This window comes from Sorex araneus, chromosome 1 (genome assembly GCF_027595985.1).
Source record: "Sorex araneus isolate mSorAra2 chromosome 1, mSorAra2.pri, whole genome shotgun sequence".
In the NCBI taxonomy this organism is placed as follows: Eukaryota; Metazoa; Chordata; class Mammalia; order Eulipotyphla; family Soricidae; genus Sorex; species Sorex araneus.
Window position 1 is genome coordinate 76243822 of NC_073302.1, and position 21305 is coordinate 76265126.

Sequence of the window (21305 nt, forward strand, 5' to 3'; positions counted from 1 at the left end):
AATATACATAACACTTTTAGTAAGAATCGAACCTGGGTTGGCCACATGCAAGGCAAATGCCTTACCCTCTGTGCTATCACTCCAGTCCTATGTTACTTGTATGGAACATTATTCACAAGAATTATGGAAGGTTTTATTTTCTTTCATATAATCTGTGAATATCATTCTTTTAACTCAATATCAAATAAACTTCCAAAGAATTGTGTCTTTTGTGATGCTTCTTCCCCAACCCAAGCTAAAAATAAGAAAACAAAAGAAGCAAAGAAAAATTAAAATGCTTTCAACATAGGCATTATATCAACAAGAAGCAAAGACCAAGTTTCCACAGAGTACTTTATGGAAATATATAGAAATATTTAGTCCTGGTCCTGAATCCAAAGAATATATTAAAATATAAATCTATTGTAGAGAACACAAAGATTTAAATTGTTCTCATTCTCTCATTTCCCAGCATGTTTTGAGAAAATAATTTGGGTGGAAAGATTTTTTTCTCAGGGCCCAAGTCATAGTACAGTGGATAGGGTACTTGCCTTGCATGTGGCTGACCCAGGCTCCATCCCCTGTACCCCATTTGGTCCCCAAGCACTACCAGGAGTGATCCCTAAGTGCTAGGAGTAAGCTCTAGGCATCACCAGGTGTAGCCCCAAACAAATAACAAAAACAAAAAAGCATTATCACCACCAGGGGAAATTCCTGAGTGCAGAGCCAGGAGTGACCCCTGTGCATCGCCAGGTGTGACCCAAAAAGCAAAAAAAAAAAAGGTTAGGAAGGCTAACTTTTCTAAAGCATTTTTCCTTATATAAGAATGCAAAAGGCAGTCTAGGGAGATGGCTCAGAAGGCTGGGATGACTGCTTTACTTGGGTCTGACTGTGTTGGCTCATGGTCTCCATTTATGTTTTTCAGAAAATTAACTTGAAGGTTCATGATGGAGTATGTCATCACTGTAAAGAAGTCCTGGAATGGCGTGTCAAATACAGCAAATATAAGCCATTATCAAAGCCTAAAAAATGGTAGGTTGGAATTATGTCCATGAGAAATCATTATTAATCACTGTCACTGTCATCCTGTTGCTCATCGATTTGCTCGAGCAGGAACCATAACGTCTCCATTGTGAGACTTGTTACTGTTTTTGGCATATTGAATACGCCACGGGTAGTTTGCCAGGCTCTGCCTCACGGGCTTGATACTCTCGGTAGCTTGCCGGGCTCTCCGAGAGGGACGGAGGAATCGAACCTGGGTTGGCCAAGTGAAAGGTGAATGTCCTACCTGCTGCGCTATTGCTACAGCCCATCATTATTAATAATATTGTAAATAGAAAACATTCTTTATTATAGCAGTAAGATATGTATCATAGTTTGTTTCATCGTCTTCTTTGGGGAGGGTGGTTTGAGCCACCCCTGGTGGTGCTCAGGGATTGTTCCTGACTCTTTGCTCAGGGATCACTCCTGACTGTGCTTGGGGGGACCTTTTGGGGTGCTAGAAATCAAACAGGGCTTGATTTCTAGGCAATGGTTCAAGGCAAGCACCATTCCCACCATACTATTTTTCCAGCCCCTCCTTACTCAACTTTTAAAAATGTGTCTAAACAAATAATAAGCTAATAGAGAAAAAAGTCTTCCAAATCAGATTTGTTTTTTTGGGGGGCCATACTTATTGGTGATCAGGACTGTGATGCCAGGTATTGAAGCCAGGTGAAGTGGTGCCCAATCCACTATACTATCTTCCTAGCCTCTCTGAGTTAGAATTTTATCTTGTATGCTGAATCTCAGCTTTTGTGAAACTCTTGGTATTTGTGAAAGCAAATACACTGAAAAACTAAGTTCATCATTTTCTTTCCCATTCTTACATAAATAATGCATCCATTTTTAGACATCACAGTAGGCAGAGAAATTTTGTTTGTAGAATTCTGTATGCTATTGATAAGATTTTGAAAAACTAAAATTCTCTCTTCTCTATCCCACTGACAAAATTTCCCACTCACAAGCATTTATTATAGATTATCTCTAAAAACAAGATATTATAAAGGGTCTAATTTTGGTTTTTTGGGTTTTGCGGGGAGGAATGTGACTTTTGGAGTTTGGGGGTCACACAGCAGTGCTCAGGAGCTATTCCTGCCTCTGTGCTCAGAGGTCATTCTTGGGGGACAATATATGGTACTGGGGATTGAACCGGGGTTGACAGCATTTAAAGCAAGCGATGTTCAAGGTTTACTCCTGGCTCTGTGCCTCAGGTTTTACTCCTAGCAGTGCTCATCTGCATGTGTCATTCTTACCATCCCATGTGATACCAGGTATTAACTTTAACTGCTGTACTATCTTCAGCTCCCGAAACAAGACTCTTCCCTCCCTTGTTGTTTGTATGTCCAAAGGTCGCACATAAGCCTAGCCATGGTGCTCACATATGTAGTCTTGGTGCTTTCATATTGGTACTCATCAGGCTATGGTGCTCACATACTTAGCCCTGATGCTCAGCGAGGCATGTACTCCTTCATGGTAATGCTTGCACACAAACTTACTGGGGGTCACATTCTTTAGTTGTGGTGCTTTCCAGGGATTGCCACAGTGCTCATATGGGTGCTTACCAGGGCCTAACCTTGGTGTTGGAAAAGCTTTCAGCAGTATCTACCGGGGGTGGCTCCCTTTTAGTTATGGTTCTTCCACAGAGCTGGTTGCAACACAGCCAGATGTCATTTGCCTCATCAGGGTTCACAGGCAGCAAAGAAACCCAGTTTAAACAGTGGAGTTCCAGGATCCACCCTGGAAACAGAACTCTGGAGCTTTCACTGGCCAGGCAGGTGTTCTGAGTTGATTAGCTATCTACCCCAGTCTCAGGGAGACAGGCTTCTGATTTTTGATTTGGTCAGAAGATTAGTGAACAGGCTTAGATTAAATATCAATAAAGCATCAGTAAACATCAAAAAAAGAAATTGCTAGATTAATGCTTGACAGTTTTATTCCTAGCTGATCTCAAAGGAAGGACACTGAACTTTATTCATCACTCTTATGCCACTCACCATTCTTTCATAATCCTGGGGTTCTGTTCTATTCACCTTACCTACATCCTGTTGCTGCTTTCCTGTGTTCTGTTGCGCAGCTGAGAAATGATCATGTTGAATGTTGAAGGTGATTGCTGCCTAAAAGAGAAAAGTGGGGCTGGAGAGATAAGCTGCTTAGCTTGCATGCAGCCAACCCAGCTTCCATCCTCTGCACCAGATATGATCCCCGAAGTTCACCAGGAGTGATCCTTGAGCACAAAGCTAGGAGTAAGCCCTGAGTACCTCCAGGTGTGGCCCCAAAACAGAGAGAGGCTGAGAGAGACAGACAGACAGACAGACAGACAGACAGAGTCTTTATACATTGCAAAGTCTTTTTACATTGTACATTTTTATTTGGTTTTCTGTTTAGTAGCTATCTAGAACACATTTGTGTATAATTGCATTATTTTCTCTTTTAAACTATTTATGATGACATCTGTCTTAAATGTGTTCTGTCTTCCTTGATGGAAGAAAATTTTATTTTACATTTGTAACATCAGTTGAAATAATAAATATGATACGTAATTTTTGCTGCTTGAAAATTCATATTAGCTGTTTTACAAATTGACAACTCTAATACCAGCTATGTTGAGATTATTTGACAGTTTTTAATGTTTCAGTTTTAAATGTTTTGTTCAAGGTAATCATTTCTAAATGTACCTTTTGTTTGTTTGTGGGCCACACCCAGTGCTGCTCACGACTTATTTCTGGCTCTATGCTCCAGGGGCCAAATGCCGTGCCAGGGATCGAACCTGGGTCAGATGTGTGCAAGGCAAGCACCTTATGCAATATACCCTTCCCAGTCCTTAAATTTGTCCTTTATTAGAATTTTTATAAGTTGACTGACACTGACACAAGGTTCATCTTTTGTGTAGATTTATTTTCTAGCATCCTGAACATTGTATTGATTTAAAAATCAAGAATGTTTTCACTTGACTACCTGTTTCATATTGTGGAACTAGGTGGTGTATACATGAAGAAAATTTGAGGGGCAGAGAGATAATCCAGAAGGAAAGGTGCTTACTTGCACTTGGCCTACTCCACTTTATTCTCCAGAACCACTTACATTCCCTCAAGCACCTTCAGGGGTCATTCCTGAGCACAGAACAAGGAATATTCCTTAAGCATCAAAGGGTTATGGCCCAAACCCAATCCCCACCCCACCCCCCTGCCAAAAGGGGGCAATTTATTTTATTTTATTTTAATGAATCACCATTACTTTCATGATTGTGTTCCAGTCAAACAATGTTCAAGTACCCATCCCTCCACTAGTGCCCATTCTCCACCACCAGTGTTCCCAGTATCCCTCCCCCACCCCACTCCCACCCCTTCCCACCCCTTGCATTGGTGGCAGGCACATTCCCTCTTACCTCTGTCAAAAGGGGACAATTTTAGCAGAACACAAAATATAGATGGGGGTAGCACTAGTCATGATATTTTATTTCGAATTCCTTGTCCCAATAGAGGGAAAAATGAAATGTATTTATTTGGCTGCTGACCACCACAAAACACAAACAATTAACAAATTTCTCTTGCCCATGGAATCTAATACCAAGCAGCAGACCCATGAAAAGATTGACGTCTAAACTCTTCAAATTTACATACTTCTAGGCAAACCATGTACTGTGTTTAAGCTTAGCGAAAAAGTACTTCTTATTCCTCCTTTTCCTTTTTCAGTGAGCTGACAAGCTGCAGAGTTTTTAGAAGCATGTTCTTTATAACAGTTTCTTCCAGTGACTGTGAATAACCCTAAGCCATCCCCAGAGACTTTTAGAAAAGAATAGATGACCTGAGTCCAAGAAGAGAATTGAAAACTATATTTGCTGAAGGAGGATGGGATGGTGATCAGAGAGAAAAGGGAACAAAATACCTGTCACACATAAGTGCAGTGACATGAAAAGATCAAGTTTTCCCCTCGACATGAAAAATAAAGCAAAATGACTCAGAAAGAGAATATTTAACTTTCTGAACCTTTTCTTTTTTTTTTTTTTTTTTGTGTGTGTGTGTGTGTGTGTGTGTGTGTGTGTATACTACACCTGTCAATGCTCAGGGGTTACTCCTGACTTTTGCCCTTAGGAATTACTTCTGGTGGTGCTCAGAGGGATGCCAGAGATTGAACCCAGGTCAGCCACGTGCAAAGCAAACACCCTACCTGCTCTATTATTGCTCTGGCCCATCAACATTCTAAAGCTTTTCTTCTCTGTCAAGTGTCAAGATTAGCCTCTGTCTTGGATTTATAGACCCTGTGTGATCAATCTTTGTTAAACAGACATCAACATAGTCAGTACTAGAATTCCCCACCCATGGTGACTCATGTCTTTTGATAGTGAAACAAGAACTTGCTCACTCCTTAGTTTAGGGCTGACCTGGTGCCAACCCTTAATACTCAGACCATAAAATTAACTTTCAGTCACTAATATATGTAAGTGCAAGTATAAAGTCCTATGTCTAAGGCCTTATTTTTAAAGTCCCTTGCTTTTGACTTTTGAAAAAGGAATCCAGAAGTGAGTGTAATACATTCCTAAGCACTCCTGATCCTTCCCAAGTGATCCCTGAGCACTGAAGGTAACCCAGTCCTTGAGGTTAAATTATAGAAGAAGTAGGAGCACTTATAATATGAATTCTATTGCTCTAAGTTCATCATGATATGTTTTGCTTATCTCATTTATAGGATATGCCGGGTCCTGGAAGTACAGGAGGTTAAAAGTAAAAGGCTGGAGCAGTAGTACAGTGGGTGAAGTGCTTGCCTTGGATTTAGTCATTGGCACCCCATTTGGTCCTCTGAGCAATGCCTGGTGTGGCCCAAGAACAAAAACAAGAAAAAAAAAAAAGTGAAATACTGCCCCCTTCTTCATTCTTCATTAAAGTGATGGAATGGGCCTTTTTTCATTATCCGGGCCTCAGAGGGATTGAATGTCTTTAACCAAGACCTGAAAGCAAAGCAGTTAAGATTCAAATGCAAATTGATTTTCCTCTTTTTCTTCTCTCCCACAGCAGGTTTCTCACCATTGCATTATGCATTCATAAAGTCCTTCTTGAATGAATTTTCTTCTCATCACCTGAGCCCAAAACTCTTACTAATTTTTTACAAAAGTCACCTATTTATTTATGGAAGTTGTATACTGCTAAGTACTGCATTATGCAACTTGCTTATTTTACGTTTTTATCTAGACAGGCAAGTTTATTATCAGGCCTGAAATACCTAGGGTAGAACCTAAAAAATTCTGTGACTTGTGTTCAGGTAACAAAATAAACTTTTTCATTAATACATAAAAGATGCTAGATAAATATCCAGATTTGTATTATAATCTTCAGCTTGCCTCTGAAAAAGATTGTTAACAATATACCATTATGTTACCTCACATTTAATGCATTACCATCTTAGAAGAGAAAGGAGAAATAAATTAAGATAGCATAGGTCACCATCATATTGGAGCTTCAGTTTAAAATTGGATCTCTAGGGAGTCAGAACAATAACACAGCTGATTGGGCTCTTGCCTTGTATGCAGTCTGCCTGAGTTTGATCCCTTGAATCTTATATGGGCTCTGAGTGTTTCCTGAGTGCAGAGCCAGAAATAACCCCTGAACATCTCCAGGTGTGGCCCCAAAATAATAAGCAAATAAACAACAACAACAAATTGGATCTCTAAGGCTAGCTAATGGACCAAGCACATGCTTTGTGTATAAGTGGCCTAGGGAATGGTCCCTGGACACCCCAGGAGCATCTTATACAGAGAATGACCCTGAGCTCTGCTGAGTGTGGCCCCCAGTGAAACAGTACAAATGGACCTGTCCATCCTCTATATTGGCAATTCTCAACTGGTAGCCAAGGTTTTTGGTAATGGACTCCTCCCTCTCCCTGCCAGGGAACATTTGGCAATGTCTGGAGCTTTTTTTGAGTGTCATGTCTCAATTGTGAGTGTCTAGAGGCTTTTTTAAATGGGAGGAGCCAGAGCAATTCTGTGGTTTATGCATAGGGCCTGTTTCTCCTCAGCAGCCAGCATAGCATGGGGGAAAAAGAAAATACCATGACTAGAGACTGGGAGGGATACTTCGATGTGTTACATCCCCCAGGTCTCTCAAACCGAGAGGCTAAACCTTCTTTTATATAAAATGGTCACTTGCAGGGGCAGCCACAGAAACATCATGTATAACTTAGTATAGCGTGTTCCAATTTTTTAGCTGTTAACATTCATAAATAAAAACAAGGTTTACTCACATGTTCCTTGAGTTCAACAGGCTAAGCCAATTGGGGAGAAGGCAACTCAGAGTTTGGTTCAACAAGACTGCTGATTGAAAGGCCGCTTCACTTCTCCAGCAGAGAGGGAAGGACTGGTGTAAAATGCCTTGAAACTGATATTGCTCAAGGGATGTCTTTCTGACCCAACAGTTTCATGACATGCAGCTGCTTTATGCTATTGACAGTTTCCTTGTCATTGAACAGTCCTGTTAGAACAGTTCTCCCCCTGCCTTGGTCCTCTAGTCTAGTTACTTGGCTCCTCTGTGTTGTTACATTTTAATGGATTTCAAATGGCTTTTAAATTTTAACGTCTCAAGTTTTATTCCCACTGACCAGTCTAGTCAGTGCAGCCTTTGCCTCTTTACACTTGATTGCATTAAATAAATACATTCTCGTCTACCAGAGCTCTGCTTCATATACCCCTCCCCCAATTGTCCCGTGGTTGAATTTGGGACCGAACCACTGGCTAAGAGAAGTGGATTAGAGAAGACTTTATTCACCTGTGTAGTTTCAAAGACACCTTAGTAAAGAGTTGTTTTATTGCTTTAAATTTTTAATTTTAATTTGATTTTTTAAATTCTATTAAAGCACTACTTTTTGTTACTAAAACATTCCTACTTTTAAGGACTTTATCCATATGGAATCATACAGAATTGCCATTTGGGGATGGACTTGTTTCAGGTACCCTAATGTTCTTTTTTTTTTTTAGGTACCCTAATGTTCTTAGGCTTCATGTGTGTCATAGCAGTTGATAGCATTTCCTTCCTTTGTCAAGCTAAAAATCATCCCATTGTATTTATCCACATTTTGTCTGTCAAGATTGTGATTTCTTTCTTTATGAATCTAGAGTTTGTTGTACAGTTTAAGTGAGTTCTTCTAGGCCCCTGCCTGATGTCCAGGTCTGTTTCCTTCTACCCTTCTACCTGTGCACTTTCCTTTTCCCTTGCCCTGTTCTCAGTCCAGTGAATGATGACCAAGTCCTGTCCCACATGGCACTTGCTCCCATGTCCAGCTTCCACAGTGAAGATCTGTGGTTGGAACCTGGAATCTTTCTGGTGCTTCTGTAGTTCATCTCTGGGCTGCCCAACCAGCAGAACTCCAAAATAATTCCTGAATATCTGCTGCACAACAATGAAAATAAATGGGCCTATACCCCAGTGTCTCCCTGTCCCCTCTGTCCCCTCAGACCATCTTTGTTCCCAGGCTGCATGGGCAAGAACCTTTTTATTTTTCCACAGTGATTGCACCTTTTGAAACCCCTCATACCTTCACATACTCTGTAGTTCTTTATTTTTTCTTTATTTTATTTGTTTGGTAGTTCACTTGTATCACTTGTCATCCCGTTGATCTTTGATTTGCTCGAGTGGGCTTCAGTAACGTCTCCATTCATCCCTGTCGAGTGCTAGTATAGCCCAGTGGTATCTGCTCGCTCCAGGAACAGGAAGAGCCTCAAACCGTTCATTCAGGGTTCTGACAAAGAAGTCTGACTATCTGGTAGGTAGGCGGCCACACGATCTTTTGACGTCCCGTGGAATTCAGTTGGCAATAGCTCTAATACATGGGTTGTCTCTGAATCACATTATGTGGCCCATCTGATTTTTGATGCCTTGATTTTTGATGATCAAGAAACAGTGTCCCTGATTCTTGATCATTGACGGAAGTCGGAACTCCGGATTCCTTCACTCACTTGAGTGAAACATGATACTCCAAGCATAGCTCTTTCCATTCCCCCTTGGGCTACCCGAATAGCGTTCTCATCCTGTTTTTGTAGGGCCCAGGTCTCTGAGGCATATGTTAGTTCAGGAAGAACGGTGGAGTCAAAAAGATGTGCCTGGGGCCGGAGGTTCTTCATCCTCTTAACCACTTTTTCAATGCTCTTGAAGGCGTTCTATGCTGCTCTCTTCCTCCTGCACAGTTCTGGCGCCAAGTCATTCCTCATGTTGAGTTCTTGACTGAGGTACACATAGCTGCTGCTATTCGGAGATGTTCGTTCCATTGAGAGCAAGTGGAACATCAGGGACTACTTCGTTTTTCATGAACATTGTTTTGGTGAGATTCAGCTGCAGTCTGACCTTCCCACACTGGAGGTCAAAGTTGGCCAGCGTTTTGTGCCCCTTGGCTAATGTTTGGTGTTATTAGAACTATGTCATCAACGAAGCAGACATGGTGTAGCTGCCAAACACCTATCTTCACTCCCATTCCTTCCCATTCCAGTCATCGCATGATGTTCTTGAGAGTGGCACTGAAGAGTTTTGGTGAAATGGTATCACCCTGCCGCACCCCTCTCTTTATATCAATATCACTTCCTTGTAGAATGGTGAGATCCTGGTGGTGAATCCGTAATACAGCTCACAGAGGATCTTGATGTACTGAGTTTGAATGCCCTGTTTGGCTAGGGCTTCGATGACCACTTTAGTCTCAACAGAATCAGAGGCCTTCTTTAAATCGATGCGCACTTTGTTTGGAGTAGTCCACAGAGCACCTGTGGAAGAACTAGCCCCGGGTGGAACACCCACCCACCCAGCACACTGTGCTGGGAGAAGCTTCCCTCTCTCCAAGTTTGTGGGTAAAGCTTTAAAAAAAAAAAAAAAAAGAGGAAAGAACAGGAGACCAGACAAGTGCCACAGGGTCTAAGGTGCTTGCCTTGCATATGCAGTCTCCTGTTCCACATGGTTTGCTGAGCACAGCTGACAGAGCTAAGTACTATAGGGTATGCCCCAAAAACGGAAGGAAGGGGAAAACATTTAAAAGGGAAGGGAAAATTACTGAGTCATTTGGAGCTCAACTGTCTAAAGAGGTCACATGCTAGATTTAATTTTTATGATAAGATCCTAGTCAGAAAGGGCCCTAGACTTGATAATGACTCCTTACAAAGGAAAAAAGACCAGAGATGTTCTACCATCTTTAGCTTTGTAAAAATTGCATGTTAGAGCAGTGGGTGGGTGACAGAGTGGGTGGGTGAGAGGGTGGGTGAGCAGTGGGTGGAGGGTGGGTAAGTGGGTAGGTAGCCATGAAATATCACTATCTCTTCTGATATTCAGAAGCCCCTTCCCCAAAGAAACCTTGCTAGGAAAAAGGAACTTGAGATTTCATTTACATGTTTATTGCCTGAAAACTGTGTCTGTAGATTCTTTTATTTTTATCTATTTATTTATTTTCGTTTTGGGGCCACACTCAGCAATACCCAGAGGAGTTATTCCTGGCTCTGCACTCAGGGATCACTCCTGATGGGCTCAGAGCTAGGCAAGTGCCCTACCTGCTGTAGAGATAGTACAGTGGATAAGGTGTTTACCTTGCACATGGTCACCCCAGGTTCAATCCCTGGCACCCCAAATTGTCTCCAAGCATTTCCAGGAATAATCCCTGAGCCCAAAGCCAGAGTAAGCCCTCAGCACCGCTGGCATATAGCCTAAAAAACAAGCAAGAAAAACAAGAGAAAGAATATTAATATTTAAGGTTTGAGCCCTCATTGGTATCATCTCTAGATGTTTTTACCCATTTGTAGGTTATTTGAAAATGTAGATAGTTTGTTGTAGCAAAGGTGGCTGGAATGAATACAGTTTTACAATTATGGTGTCTATCAGAATTTGAACGGAATTAAAAGGTAGTAATGACTTTCAGCTGCAGTGTGGAAGTAGGAATTAGGTGTCAACTTTCTTTGGCAGCAAATCACTCCAGGAGCTGAGCGGGTCCACGCAGGCAATAAATTACTCCTAGGGACCAGGTGGGTCTGATAAGGCAGGATCAAAGGGCTGCAGTGACTTTTTAGAAATTATCTGATAAGACTTGTAACAGTACGTACCACCCATGAAATATGTTGATTATTGTATGTCCGCTAAAAAACACTACATATAAACTCTGTATGAATGAGGCTCCACCTTTCTGGTGTTAGCATGGTTGGGTGCACATACTAAATAAACTGTCAGTTCCCTCTTAAACCTCGAGTACCAATCTGTTTTCTGGTCAATGTTCTGTAATAATGTGAAGATTTCTTATCCTCCTTCTTCTCGTTCCCATCTTCCATCCATCTAAAATGATCAGCTGTAAACAGCCGAGTTTTCTCTGCCTTTGAGTGCACTTTTTTCCTAATAAAGCAGCATAACTTACATTAATAGAAACTAGGAGTGGCCTTGCAGAGAATATATCTTAGATCATGAATTATTTTAGAACTCTGGAACGTAGAATTGTTTAGTTATTATAGAAATGTCCTTATGTTTTACAAATACAGTTTGTTTGGCTTATGGAATGATTTCTTCTTTCTCATATGGAATAAACTCCATAAAACTTGAATTTGAATTTTGTTGATGGGGAGTTGTTAGCATTTGTTGCTGAATTTCTTCAGAAAATTTTAAGGAAACTGTTACAGACTTAGAAAGGGAAAAGAGGCACTGTTACTATTGGAGGTCAAATATTCTTGATTTGACTTTGATTCAGAACTTGAGTTTTCCCTTCTTTATTTGGGCATGGGTTTTGAGGCCATACCTGGTGGTGCCCAGAGCTTACCCCCATCTCTGTGTCCAGAAATTGCTCTTGGCAGTGCCCAATTGTGGTGCCTTAACTTCTTTCTCTAGCCCCTAAAGTTTCCCTTTTTCTGGTGACCTCTTTCCTTGTCTCGCCCTTACTGCTGCTGTTCTCTTGATGAACAGAGGTTACACAGTGTGTTGTGCTGCTCGTACATTTGGCTACCATGCTTTCCGGGAGTCACACATTCCTGGCTGCAACGCACACACATCTTTAGCTGTTGTTTATGGCCGGAGTTCCACTTTCTCATTGTGCTGTTGGGCATTCCAGGGAGCTGAATCCCAGGGGCTGGATTGGGTGACTCTAGAGACCAGACCCACAGCCTCACACTCGGTAGGCAGGTGCTCTTAGCTGTGAGTCATACCTTAGACTCCCTGATCACATCGTAAGCAGGTGGTTAATTAGTGATACTGAAATGTATATTCCCCTCCCCTCCCAAAGCTATACTACATATATATATAAAATTTTCATAATCTTGTAGAAGATTAGCAAGTGACTTTATAGTGACCTTATAAAAATTAGGTGACCTGGCACTGAACTAATGTACAGGCAATAGGGCACTCACCTTGAATGCAGCCAACAGAACTTGGGTCCCAAGCACCCTATGTAGTCCCCTGAGCCCTGCCAGGAGGAAGCCCTGAATGCCATCAGGTGTGGCCCAATAAACAATATAAAACAAATTTTAAATAGAAATAAATTTTTGAAATAAAAATTAGGTGACTATATGGAAATGCAAATTCAAACTACAGTGAGCAACCACCTGTCACCCAGGAGAATGGCATGTATCAAAGAGATTAGAAACAATGAGAGGATATGGAGAAAGGGTCTGGTACACTGGAGTAGGGACTGAAAAGTAGTGCAGTCTTTGTCAGAAATAGTGTAGAACTTCCTTAATAAACAAAAATGGGAATCCAGGTCCAGAGAGAGAGCTCAGTGGAAATAAGGAATACTGTTTGGAGGCCACACCTTGTGGTGCTTGGGAGCTGCTCCCATGGGTACTAGCGGGGGGCGGGAGAAGTGGGAGATCATGAAGTGTTGGTGACTGACCCTGGGCCTTCTACATCTGTCCCCCAAACACAAAAGCATTAATTCTAAAAGATATGTGTACACCTATGTTATTGCTATGTTATTGGAGCACTGAGTACAATGGTCAGGATATGGAAGCAACCCAAAATATTTAGTGGCAAATAAATGAATAAAGAAGTTGTTTGCATGGAATGCAAAACTATAGAAACATAATAGAAAACTATGCAACTGTCAGAAGAAATAAACTCAGTGTACTGCACCATGGATGGACTGGAGGGCATCATGTTAAATGAAAAATGCCAGAGAAAAACAGAAATATTGGATGATCTTACTCATCTGTGAGACAAAACAAGGGAATAAATTGTATCTAACAGTGTCAAAGTATTGGTTTTGGATTATGAAGATTACCAAGCAGTTGGGAGTTTCATAGACGGACTTGAAGATCAGCCTAGAGGGGACATCAGGATGGGAGTGGAGAGTCCCTGCCTTCTGAATTAGGTTGAGGTTCTAAAGTTTAGCCAGTGGCCAGAGTGCTGTCACCAAGTTACAGCAGGAGGAAAAGACCGTTGAATTTTGGTTATAGATAACTTTTCATATCAGGTGACTCTATGAGCTCAGGGTTCTAATCGGGGTCAACAACAGTAAAGCAAGCACCTTAACTCCTATACTCCTGCCCAATCCTGGTGAATTCTTGTTTGTTTGTTTGTTTGTTTGTTTGGGAGAGAGCCACAGCTAGCAGTGCTCAGGGCTTACTCCTGACTCTGTACTTAGGGATCAGCCCTGACAATGCTCTCGGACCGTAAAGGATGCTTGAGATCGAACCCCAATTAGCTGTATGCAAGAGACTACCTGTACTATTGCTCCAGCCCCAATCCTGGTAAAGTCTTTTTTTTTTTTTTTTTTTGCTTTTTGGGTCACACCCAGCGGTGCACAGGGGTCACTCCTGGCTCTGCACTAGCTCAGGAATTACCCCTGGCGGTGCTCAGGGGACCATATGGGATGCTGGGAATCGAACCCGGGTCGGCCGCATGCAAGGCAAACGCCCTACCGGCTGTGCTATCACTCCAGCCCCCTGGTAAATTCTTAACCAAACCTTGATCTTTAATATTTAAAGGTAAAAGTGAAGCTTTCACTGATATAGCAATATAGGGAGGAGAGAGAAATAGCAGTGAGATTAGAAGGAAGAAAATCACCCCACAGAAAACTTCTTGAGAAAAGGCTCAAGTGATATGCACCCAGGATACACAGATAATTGTTTCAAACATTGACTCTCCCCCAGCCTCTTTTTATTCCCATCCTGCATATTGTAAGCTAAGTGCAAGATACTTGCCTATTCCTCAAGTAGAAAGAATATAAAAAGGCTTTTCCACCTTTCCACGCATGCCCCAGCTTCCCTACCTTACCCTTTGTTTTCTCAAATAAAGTGTCTACTAATCTCAGCCATCTCATTTGTGGTCCTCTGCTTTCAGTCTTGACTACCTGAGCTCAAGAATCTGAGCATGCTGTAGAATATCATTATTGTCATCAGTTGTTCACTTGATCATGAGGCCTACTGTTAAGCGTTAATATTGATTTGGTTTGGGCAGAAATTTGTTTGGGGCAACATTTGGTTTAAAATCGCTGCTCTGAAGTTTTTAGGAATTTCCATTTTCTCCCCCTTTTTTTTCAGAGCTACTGTTGGTCAAAGGTACTTTCTGTTCTTTTAAGAATTATTCTAATCAGGGGCTGGAATGATAGCACAGCGGGTAGGGCGTTTGCCTTGCACGCGGCCGACCCGGGTTCGATTCCCAGCATCCCATATGGTCCCCTGAGCACCGCCAGGAGTGATTCCTGAGTGCAGAGCCAGGAGTAACCCTGTGCATTGCTGGGTGTGACCCAAAAAGAAAAAAAAAAAGAATTATTCTAATCAAATCAGTCCTAAGAGGTCATCCAATCCCAACTTTGAAAGACGTAATTAGGAACACAGGAGTAGCTAACGTCTTACCAGATGCCACTTCCAGTGTCCACAAAGTGGGTCTGGCAAACGTGCTTTCAGCTGCTTTGGGACGAGTGACAGAGATAGAATTCTTCAAATTCTATCCCAGGAATTCACTGCCAGGGAGTTCCTCTATCTGTCTATCTGCTTCAGTAACTTCTTAAAGTCAAAGTAGCTGAAATTTGATGATGAATATTTCTTTGTGGGGGGAGATCATGAGAGACATACCTGGTGGTGCTGGTCAACCCAATGTAGAGCAAGCACCTTAACCTCAGTACTACTGGAGGGATAAACTAGGGAAGGGAACACTAGGACAATGGGGGAGGAAGAAAGTGCCTGCCACAGAGAGAGGCTGGGAGGCAAAAGGGAAACTGGGGACACTGGTGGAGGATAGTGAGCACCAGTGAAGGAATTGGTGTTGGAACATTGTATGCCTGAAACTCCATCATAAATATCTTTGTAATGCACAGTAATCTGATTAAAGAAGCAAAAATCAAAAGGCACTTTCTAGAGAGCATGCGATAAAACTCTCAAGCATGGTTTCAGAATGTCTATGTTAGGGACCTAGAGAGACTACAGCAGATAGGATGCTTGCCTTTCACATGGTCCCAAATTCAGTCCTCAGCACTGTTCAAGGTCCCTCGAGCCCCATCAGGAGTAACCCCGGAACTCACAGCCAGGAATAGATTAGGTGCTTGCCTTGTGTGTGGCCAACCCTGGCTCAAACCCCTGCACCACACGTGGTGTTCTGAGCTCCAGGCGCAAGCCCTGAGCAATTGTTTCACCCCCCAGCTCTCTCAAAAAATATGTAGACATAGATTACTTAGACACACTGTAGGTAATGTGACTTTAAGGAGCTTTGTCAATACTGAGTTTCTGTTTCTTGTACACCAAGGGTGGAGTACCACAGCTCACTGTTTATAAAAGTACATAGTCATCACATATGTGAGAGCTGAATTACGATAAAGGTTAAATAAAGTATAATAGCACAACCAGGAAAGAAAGGCTGTGCCAGAAAATTGTGGCCAAGTAACAAAAGGCTTTTTTTTTTTCTAGCAAGTGCTAGAAATATCAACTTTTGTTCTTTATTGTCCATGTCAGGGATTCTTAAACTGTTTCTCAGGACTGCTGTAGTCTCCTGAAAATTACTGAAGATCCCAAGGAGCTTCATTAATGTGGGTTGTTTTTATGACATCTAGTGAGATCTATTGTATTTGCTATGAAAACTGTGACTATGAAAAATTTCTTTAGATTGATATCATAGAAGAGGAAATGGTAAATTTTAAAAGAAGTGTAAGTGTGAGACATAGCAAGATTGAGCTCATCTGTGAAATATAAAATAGCAGAGTAGGAGACTAACACCCAAGAATAGTAGAAGTAAGTTACCAGGAGGTTGGCTCCATGGCTTGGAAGCTGGCCTCACATGCTGGGGGAAAAGGCAGTTCAGATAGGGAAGGGAACATCAAGTAAACTGTGGTTGGAGGACCCGCTCGGGAGGGGAGATGCGTGCTGAAAGTAGACTATAGATTGAACACGATAGCCATTCAATACCCCTATTACAGACCACAACACCCAAAAGGAGAGCGAGAACAAAAGGGAAGGCCCTGCCACAGAGGTGGAAGGGAAGGGGGGGATGGGATTGGGGTGTGGGAGGGATACTGGGTTCACTGGTGGTGGAGAATGGACACTGATGGAGGGAGGAATGCTCGAACATTGTATGAGGGAAACGCAAGTACGAAAATGTGTAAATCTGTTACTGTACCCTCATGGTGATTCACTAATTAAAAAATTTTTTAAAAATTTTTTAAATAAAAATAAAAAAATAAAAGAAGTGTAAGAAAACTTTAGGGTCCAGTGATAGTGCAGTGGGTTCCTTGCATCACATGGTCCCCAAAGCATTGCTAGTTGTACGGCGAACACGCCCAACACCTCTGTGCACCTCTGTGTGACCTGGTAATCTCCAGCACTGTCTCCTTAGGCCCTTGCAGTGAAAAGCTGCCCTGTTGGCGGAGAATCATCAGTGAGGCCACTGCGCCTACCTTGGGAGCCCCCCTCCATCCCAAAGTAAACGTTCATATCATCTTTTTTGAGATAATAGTGTAAATTTATTTTTCTCAACAAGTGTCAATTGTTAGAAAGGTTACTTACAATGTAGACTCTGATGCCACATCAATGAACCCTTTATACTCACTTGCACTAAAAGCCTTCAATATGAGTAAAGCTTTGATCCATGTAGATGTTGTGACAGCACATTTTGGCCACTGGGAAGAGATTTTTAAATGCTGGTTTTTGTTTTTGATGTTGTTGTTGTTGTTTTAATCGTCTAATAGAAATAGTACTATGATTCTCACAGTCAGAAAGCTGGGGTTCAGCACCCTTAAGCAGTGGCCTGAGAATGATCCCTGAGCACAGACCAGGACTCATCTCCAAGTACTGCCATGCCAGGTGTGGCAGCAAAAAGCCAGAGAGATAGTCCAGGGGTTCAGGCACTTACCTTGAATGTGCTGTACCACCAGAAGTAACCTTGAGCAAAGATCCAGGAGTAAGTCCTGAGCACCACTGGGTGTGACCCCAACCCCCTAATCACCACCCCTCTAAAAAAGACTAGATTTTTCTGTTTAGTTTTTCAGTGTTTACAGACATAACAAATAGTGGTTATTAATACATTTGGTATGTAAAGAAGAATTTTCCTTTCAAGCCTTCTAGAGCCTTGACTGAGATACTCCTATAGCCCCCAACTCTCTAATGGAAGATAGATTCACTGAAGAAAAACAGTTTGTTATGGGGGCCTACTTGGAAAGCTGGGTAACTTCCCATGAAACGCCATCTTCCCAAGTTTGGGGCTGGGGGCTAAAGGGAACTTGGGAGACATGGTAAACAAGAATTTGATTGTTAGACAAATTGAACTATATGCCTTTTCCATTGAGAAGAAATTTCTAGATTTCATTGTATTTATCTTCCTCTTCCTGGGGGAGAAAGGCAGGTAACCAATAAAAATGGAGATTTCCAATTAAGTATAAATGTCTTTTACTTAAGTTTGTCCAGCTTCACCTGGGCTGCTGTTTCTTCAGAATAAACGGGTCAAGATTATCTTTATATCTAAGGGACATATATGGGTGGGGGGATGTTATAATTTGCTAGCCATCAGGTGGCAAGGCCTTTGTAGGTGCTGAGAGCCAAACTTTTGAATACCAACTATGAAGAGTTTGACTCAAAGAGCTTAAAGCTTAAATCTTAAGAACCTGTCAAAGCTGGGGTAAAATCTGGCTCTCCTGTTTCCCAAATCATTGCTATTTTTGAAATTTTTATCCTGCCTGCAAGGTACCCGTGGCGTATTCGATATGCCAAAAACAGTAACAAGTCTCACAATGGAGATGTTACTGGTGCCCGTTCGAGCAATTCGATGAACAGCAGGATGACAGTGCAGTGCAGTGCAGTGCAGTGCAGTGCAGTTATTTACAGTGTCTTCCAAGTAGTAGCTTTTAATTACCTTTTGTCATTTTGTTGTAAAAAAAAATCTTAAAGTGTACAACTAATCCTTTGTCTAGACATGGTTTTTAGAAGTAACATCTATTTTATTTTATTGTTTGGGGCCACCTCTGGCTGTGCTTAGGGCTTACTCCTGGCTCTGTGCTCAGGGATCACTATTGGTGGGCTCAGGGGACCATGTGGGATACCAGGGATCAAACCCAGATCTGCAGCATGCAAGGCACTTTAACCACTGTATTATCTCTCTAGCGCCCATGGTTTATTTTGATTTAACCACAGTTTCTACTTAAATGATTGTGTATCAGGTGAAGATTGTTGGTGGCAGTTGAATCCAATGGGGAAATTAAGAGGCAGAATCCATAAGTTAACATCACTGACCATTAGTGACAGTACCCACAAAATATTCAAACTATCTTTTCTCAAGGATTACTAGTAAAATTTTTATTTAGAATTTCAAGTATTTTCATTCATTCATTTACCTTTGTGCATGGTAAATTATTTCCTTCGGTATGTAGAAGCTTTGGTGTCCTAGTTGTTTATTTTCGTTTTTGTTGCCGTTCCTTTTGCTGCCATATCCAAAAATTTATTGCCAACATGATAGTGGAGGAGCTTGCATCTATTTTTCTTGTTGGAGTTTTGTGATACCAGGTTTTAATCTATTTCAAGTTCTTTTATTGATGGGGTATAATGAGTGATAGATTCATTCTCTTACATGTTGCTGTCCATTTTCCACCACCACTTATTGAAGAGAATGTCTCTTCCCATTCTATATTTGTGTTACCTTGTCATAAGCTAATTGACTGTTTATGCGTGGATTTTTTTTCTAGACTCTTCTTTTTTCCCCATTGATTTGATCTTACAACAATTGCATATTGTTTTAATCACTGTAGTTTTGTTATGTATTTTGAAGAGCCACCACATTTATTCTTCTCATGATTCATCCTTTTGTTTAGGATCTTTTGTATTCCATGCAAATGTTGGGATTTTTCATTCTGTTTTGTGAAAAATATATTTGGAATTTTGAGAGAGATTACATTAAATTTGTAGATTGCTTTGAGTAGTATAGAAAATTAAACAGTATTATACAGATGTCAAAAGATTGTTGCATCTAACAGTAGCAGAATAGGGTGGGGAAAGGAGCTCAAATGGTTAAAGTTCATTCCTTGTTTGTACCATGGAAGGACCCATACAACCATCTTCAAATTTTCCTTCTCCTGGGCTGGATGTACAGAATGTAGGGTACTTGCCTTGCACACAGCAAACCGGGTTCTGTCTCTGGCATCCCATAGGTCCCCTGAGCCAGGAGTAATTCATGAGTGCAGAGCCAGGAGTAACCTCTCGTTCCTTTTGCTGCCATATCCAAAAATTTATTGCCAACTGATAGTGGAGGAGCTTGCATCTGTTTTTCTTGTGGGAGTTTTGTGATACCAGGTTTTAATCTATTTCAAGTTCTTTTATTGATGGGGTATAATGAGTGATAGATTCATTCTCTTACATGTTGCTGTCCATTTTCCACCACCACTTATTGAAGAGAATGTCTCTTCCCATTCTATATTTGTGTTACCTTGTCATAAGCTAATTGACTGTTTATTATCTTAGTAACCTCTAAGCATCTCTGGGCATGGCCCAAAAACAATAACAAAAAACAATCCTTTCCCCATTTTTGGCTATTGTTGTAGGATATTGTGATGGTCAAAGATTATACTCACCCTTAGTTATGATTGCTGGAGGGTTCACATTTGGCCAAGATGCTCACACACCCACTGTGATTGCCAGGGTCACATACTTTAGTTGCAGTGTTTGCACATATGGTAATGTGCACATCATTTGTTGTGCTGGTCACATGTACTCAACAGGCTATGGTGCTCACACATTTTTGTTGCATAGCTTGCCAGGGATCAGACCCTATTAGTTGTAGAGCTCATATACACCTGACCTCATTGCACCAGAGATCACACTTGGTTGCTGCACTTCAGGTCCCAAGCAGCAGAGTGACAGATCTCTCCGGGCACACGAGGGGTGAATGGCAGAGATGGAATTTGCTGCACACTTACAGGGAGGATGCCGTTGCAACTGAACCATCCTCGGCCCTCACCCTCTACAGGACATTGTCCCTAAAACCTTAAGAAAAATAGATAAATATCAGTATTATTACTTTGTAGATGTAAGGTGAAAATGATCATCTAAAGTGCTGTAACTTGGGGCTGGAGCAATAGCACAGTGGGTAGGGCGTTTGCCTTCCACACAGCCGACCCGGGTTCGATTCTCAGCATCCCATATGGTTTCCTGAGCACCGCCAGGAGTAATTCCTGAGCGCAGAGCCAGGAGTAACCCCTGTGTGTGCATCACTGGGTGTGACCCAAAAAAGCAAAAAAATAAAAAATAAAGTGCTATAACTTGGGGCTGGAGGGGTAATGCAGGGGTGAAGCAGTTGCCTTGCACATGGCCATCCCCAATTTTAATCTCTGGGATTGTGCAAATTCCCTCTCAGCACTACCAGGAGTGATCCCCAAGCACAGAGCCAACAGCAAGCCAGGGTGGGGCCCAGAAACCAAAATCGAAACCAAACTTTAAAAAATAAAGTGCCATGAATAAATATCTGAGGTTGAAATTGACCTGTTTTTAATTTTCAGACATTTTGTCTGTACATCTAGCTATATCCTTATTTTGCCAAATAATTAATAGGTCATTATAAAATTTAATGTTTTCTTTTCCATTTTTAGTGTTAAATGTTTCCAGAAGACAGTGAAGGATTCTTATCACATAATGTGTCGACCATGCGCCTGTGAGCTTGAGGTCTGTGCAAAATGTGGAAAGAAGGAAGATATTGTTATTCCGTGAGTTTTTCTTTTTATCTTTGGGTTTTATCTTTCAGTAATTGGTGCATTAATTTCCTTCCTGAAAACATTCAGTGGCTTGGGAAATCTTAAGTTGCAACAGATCTCTCTAATGTAGACTTTTTTCTACCTAATTAGGAAGAAAGTCTTAATTTTTGTTAAACTATTTTGTTTTACAGTAA

The 21305-nt window shown here is 41.5% G+C and overlaps 1 protein-coding gene across 1 annotated transcript in view; it reads left to right on the forward strand.

Moving 5' to 3' along the window:
• Positions 1-21305, forward strand: part of C1H9orf85 (chromosome 1 C9orf85 homolog) — a 51612-nt gene that overhangs the window by 22831 nt on the left and 7476 nt on the right. The window contains exons 2-3 of the mRNA XM_004600111.2: positions 905-1011; positions 21010-21123. Of these exons, the coding sequence (XP_004600168.2) occupies positions 905-1011; positions 21010-21123 (221 nt within the window). The remainder of the gene's footprint in view (positions 1-904; positions 1012-21009; positions 21124-21305) is intronic.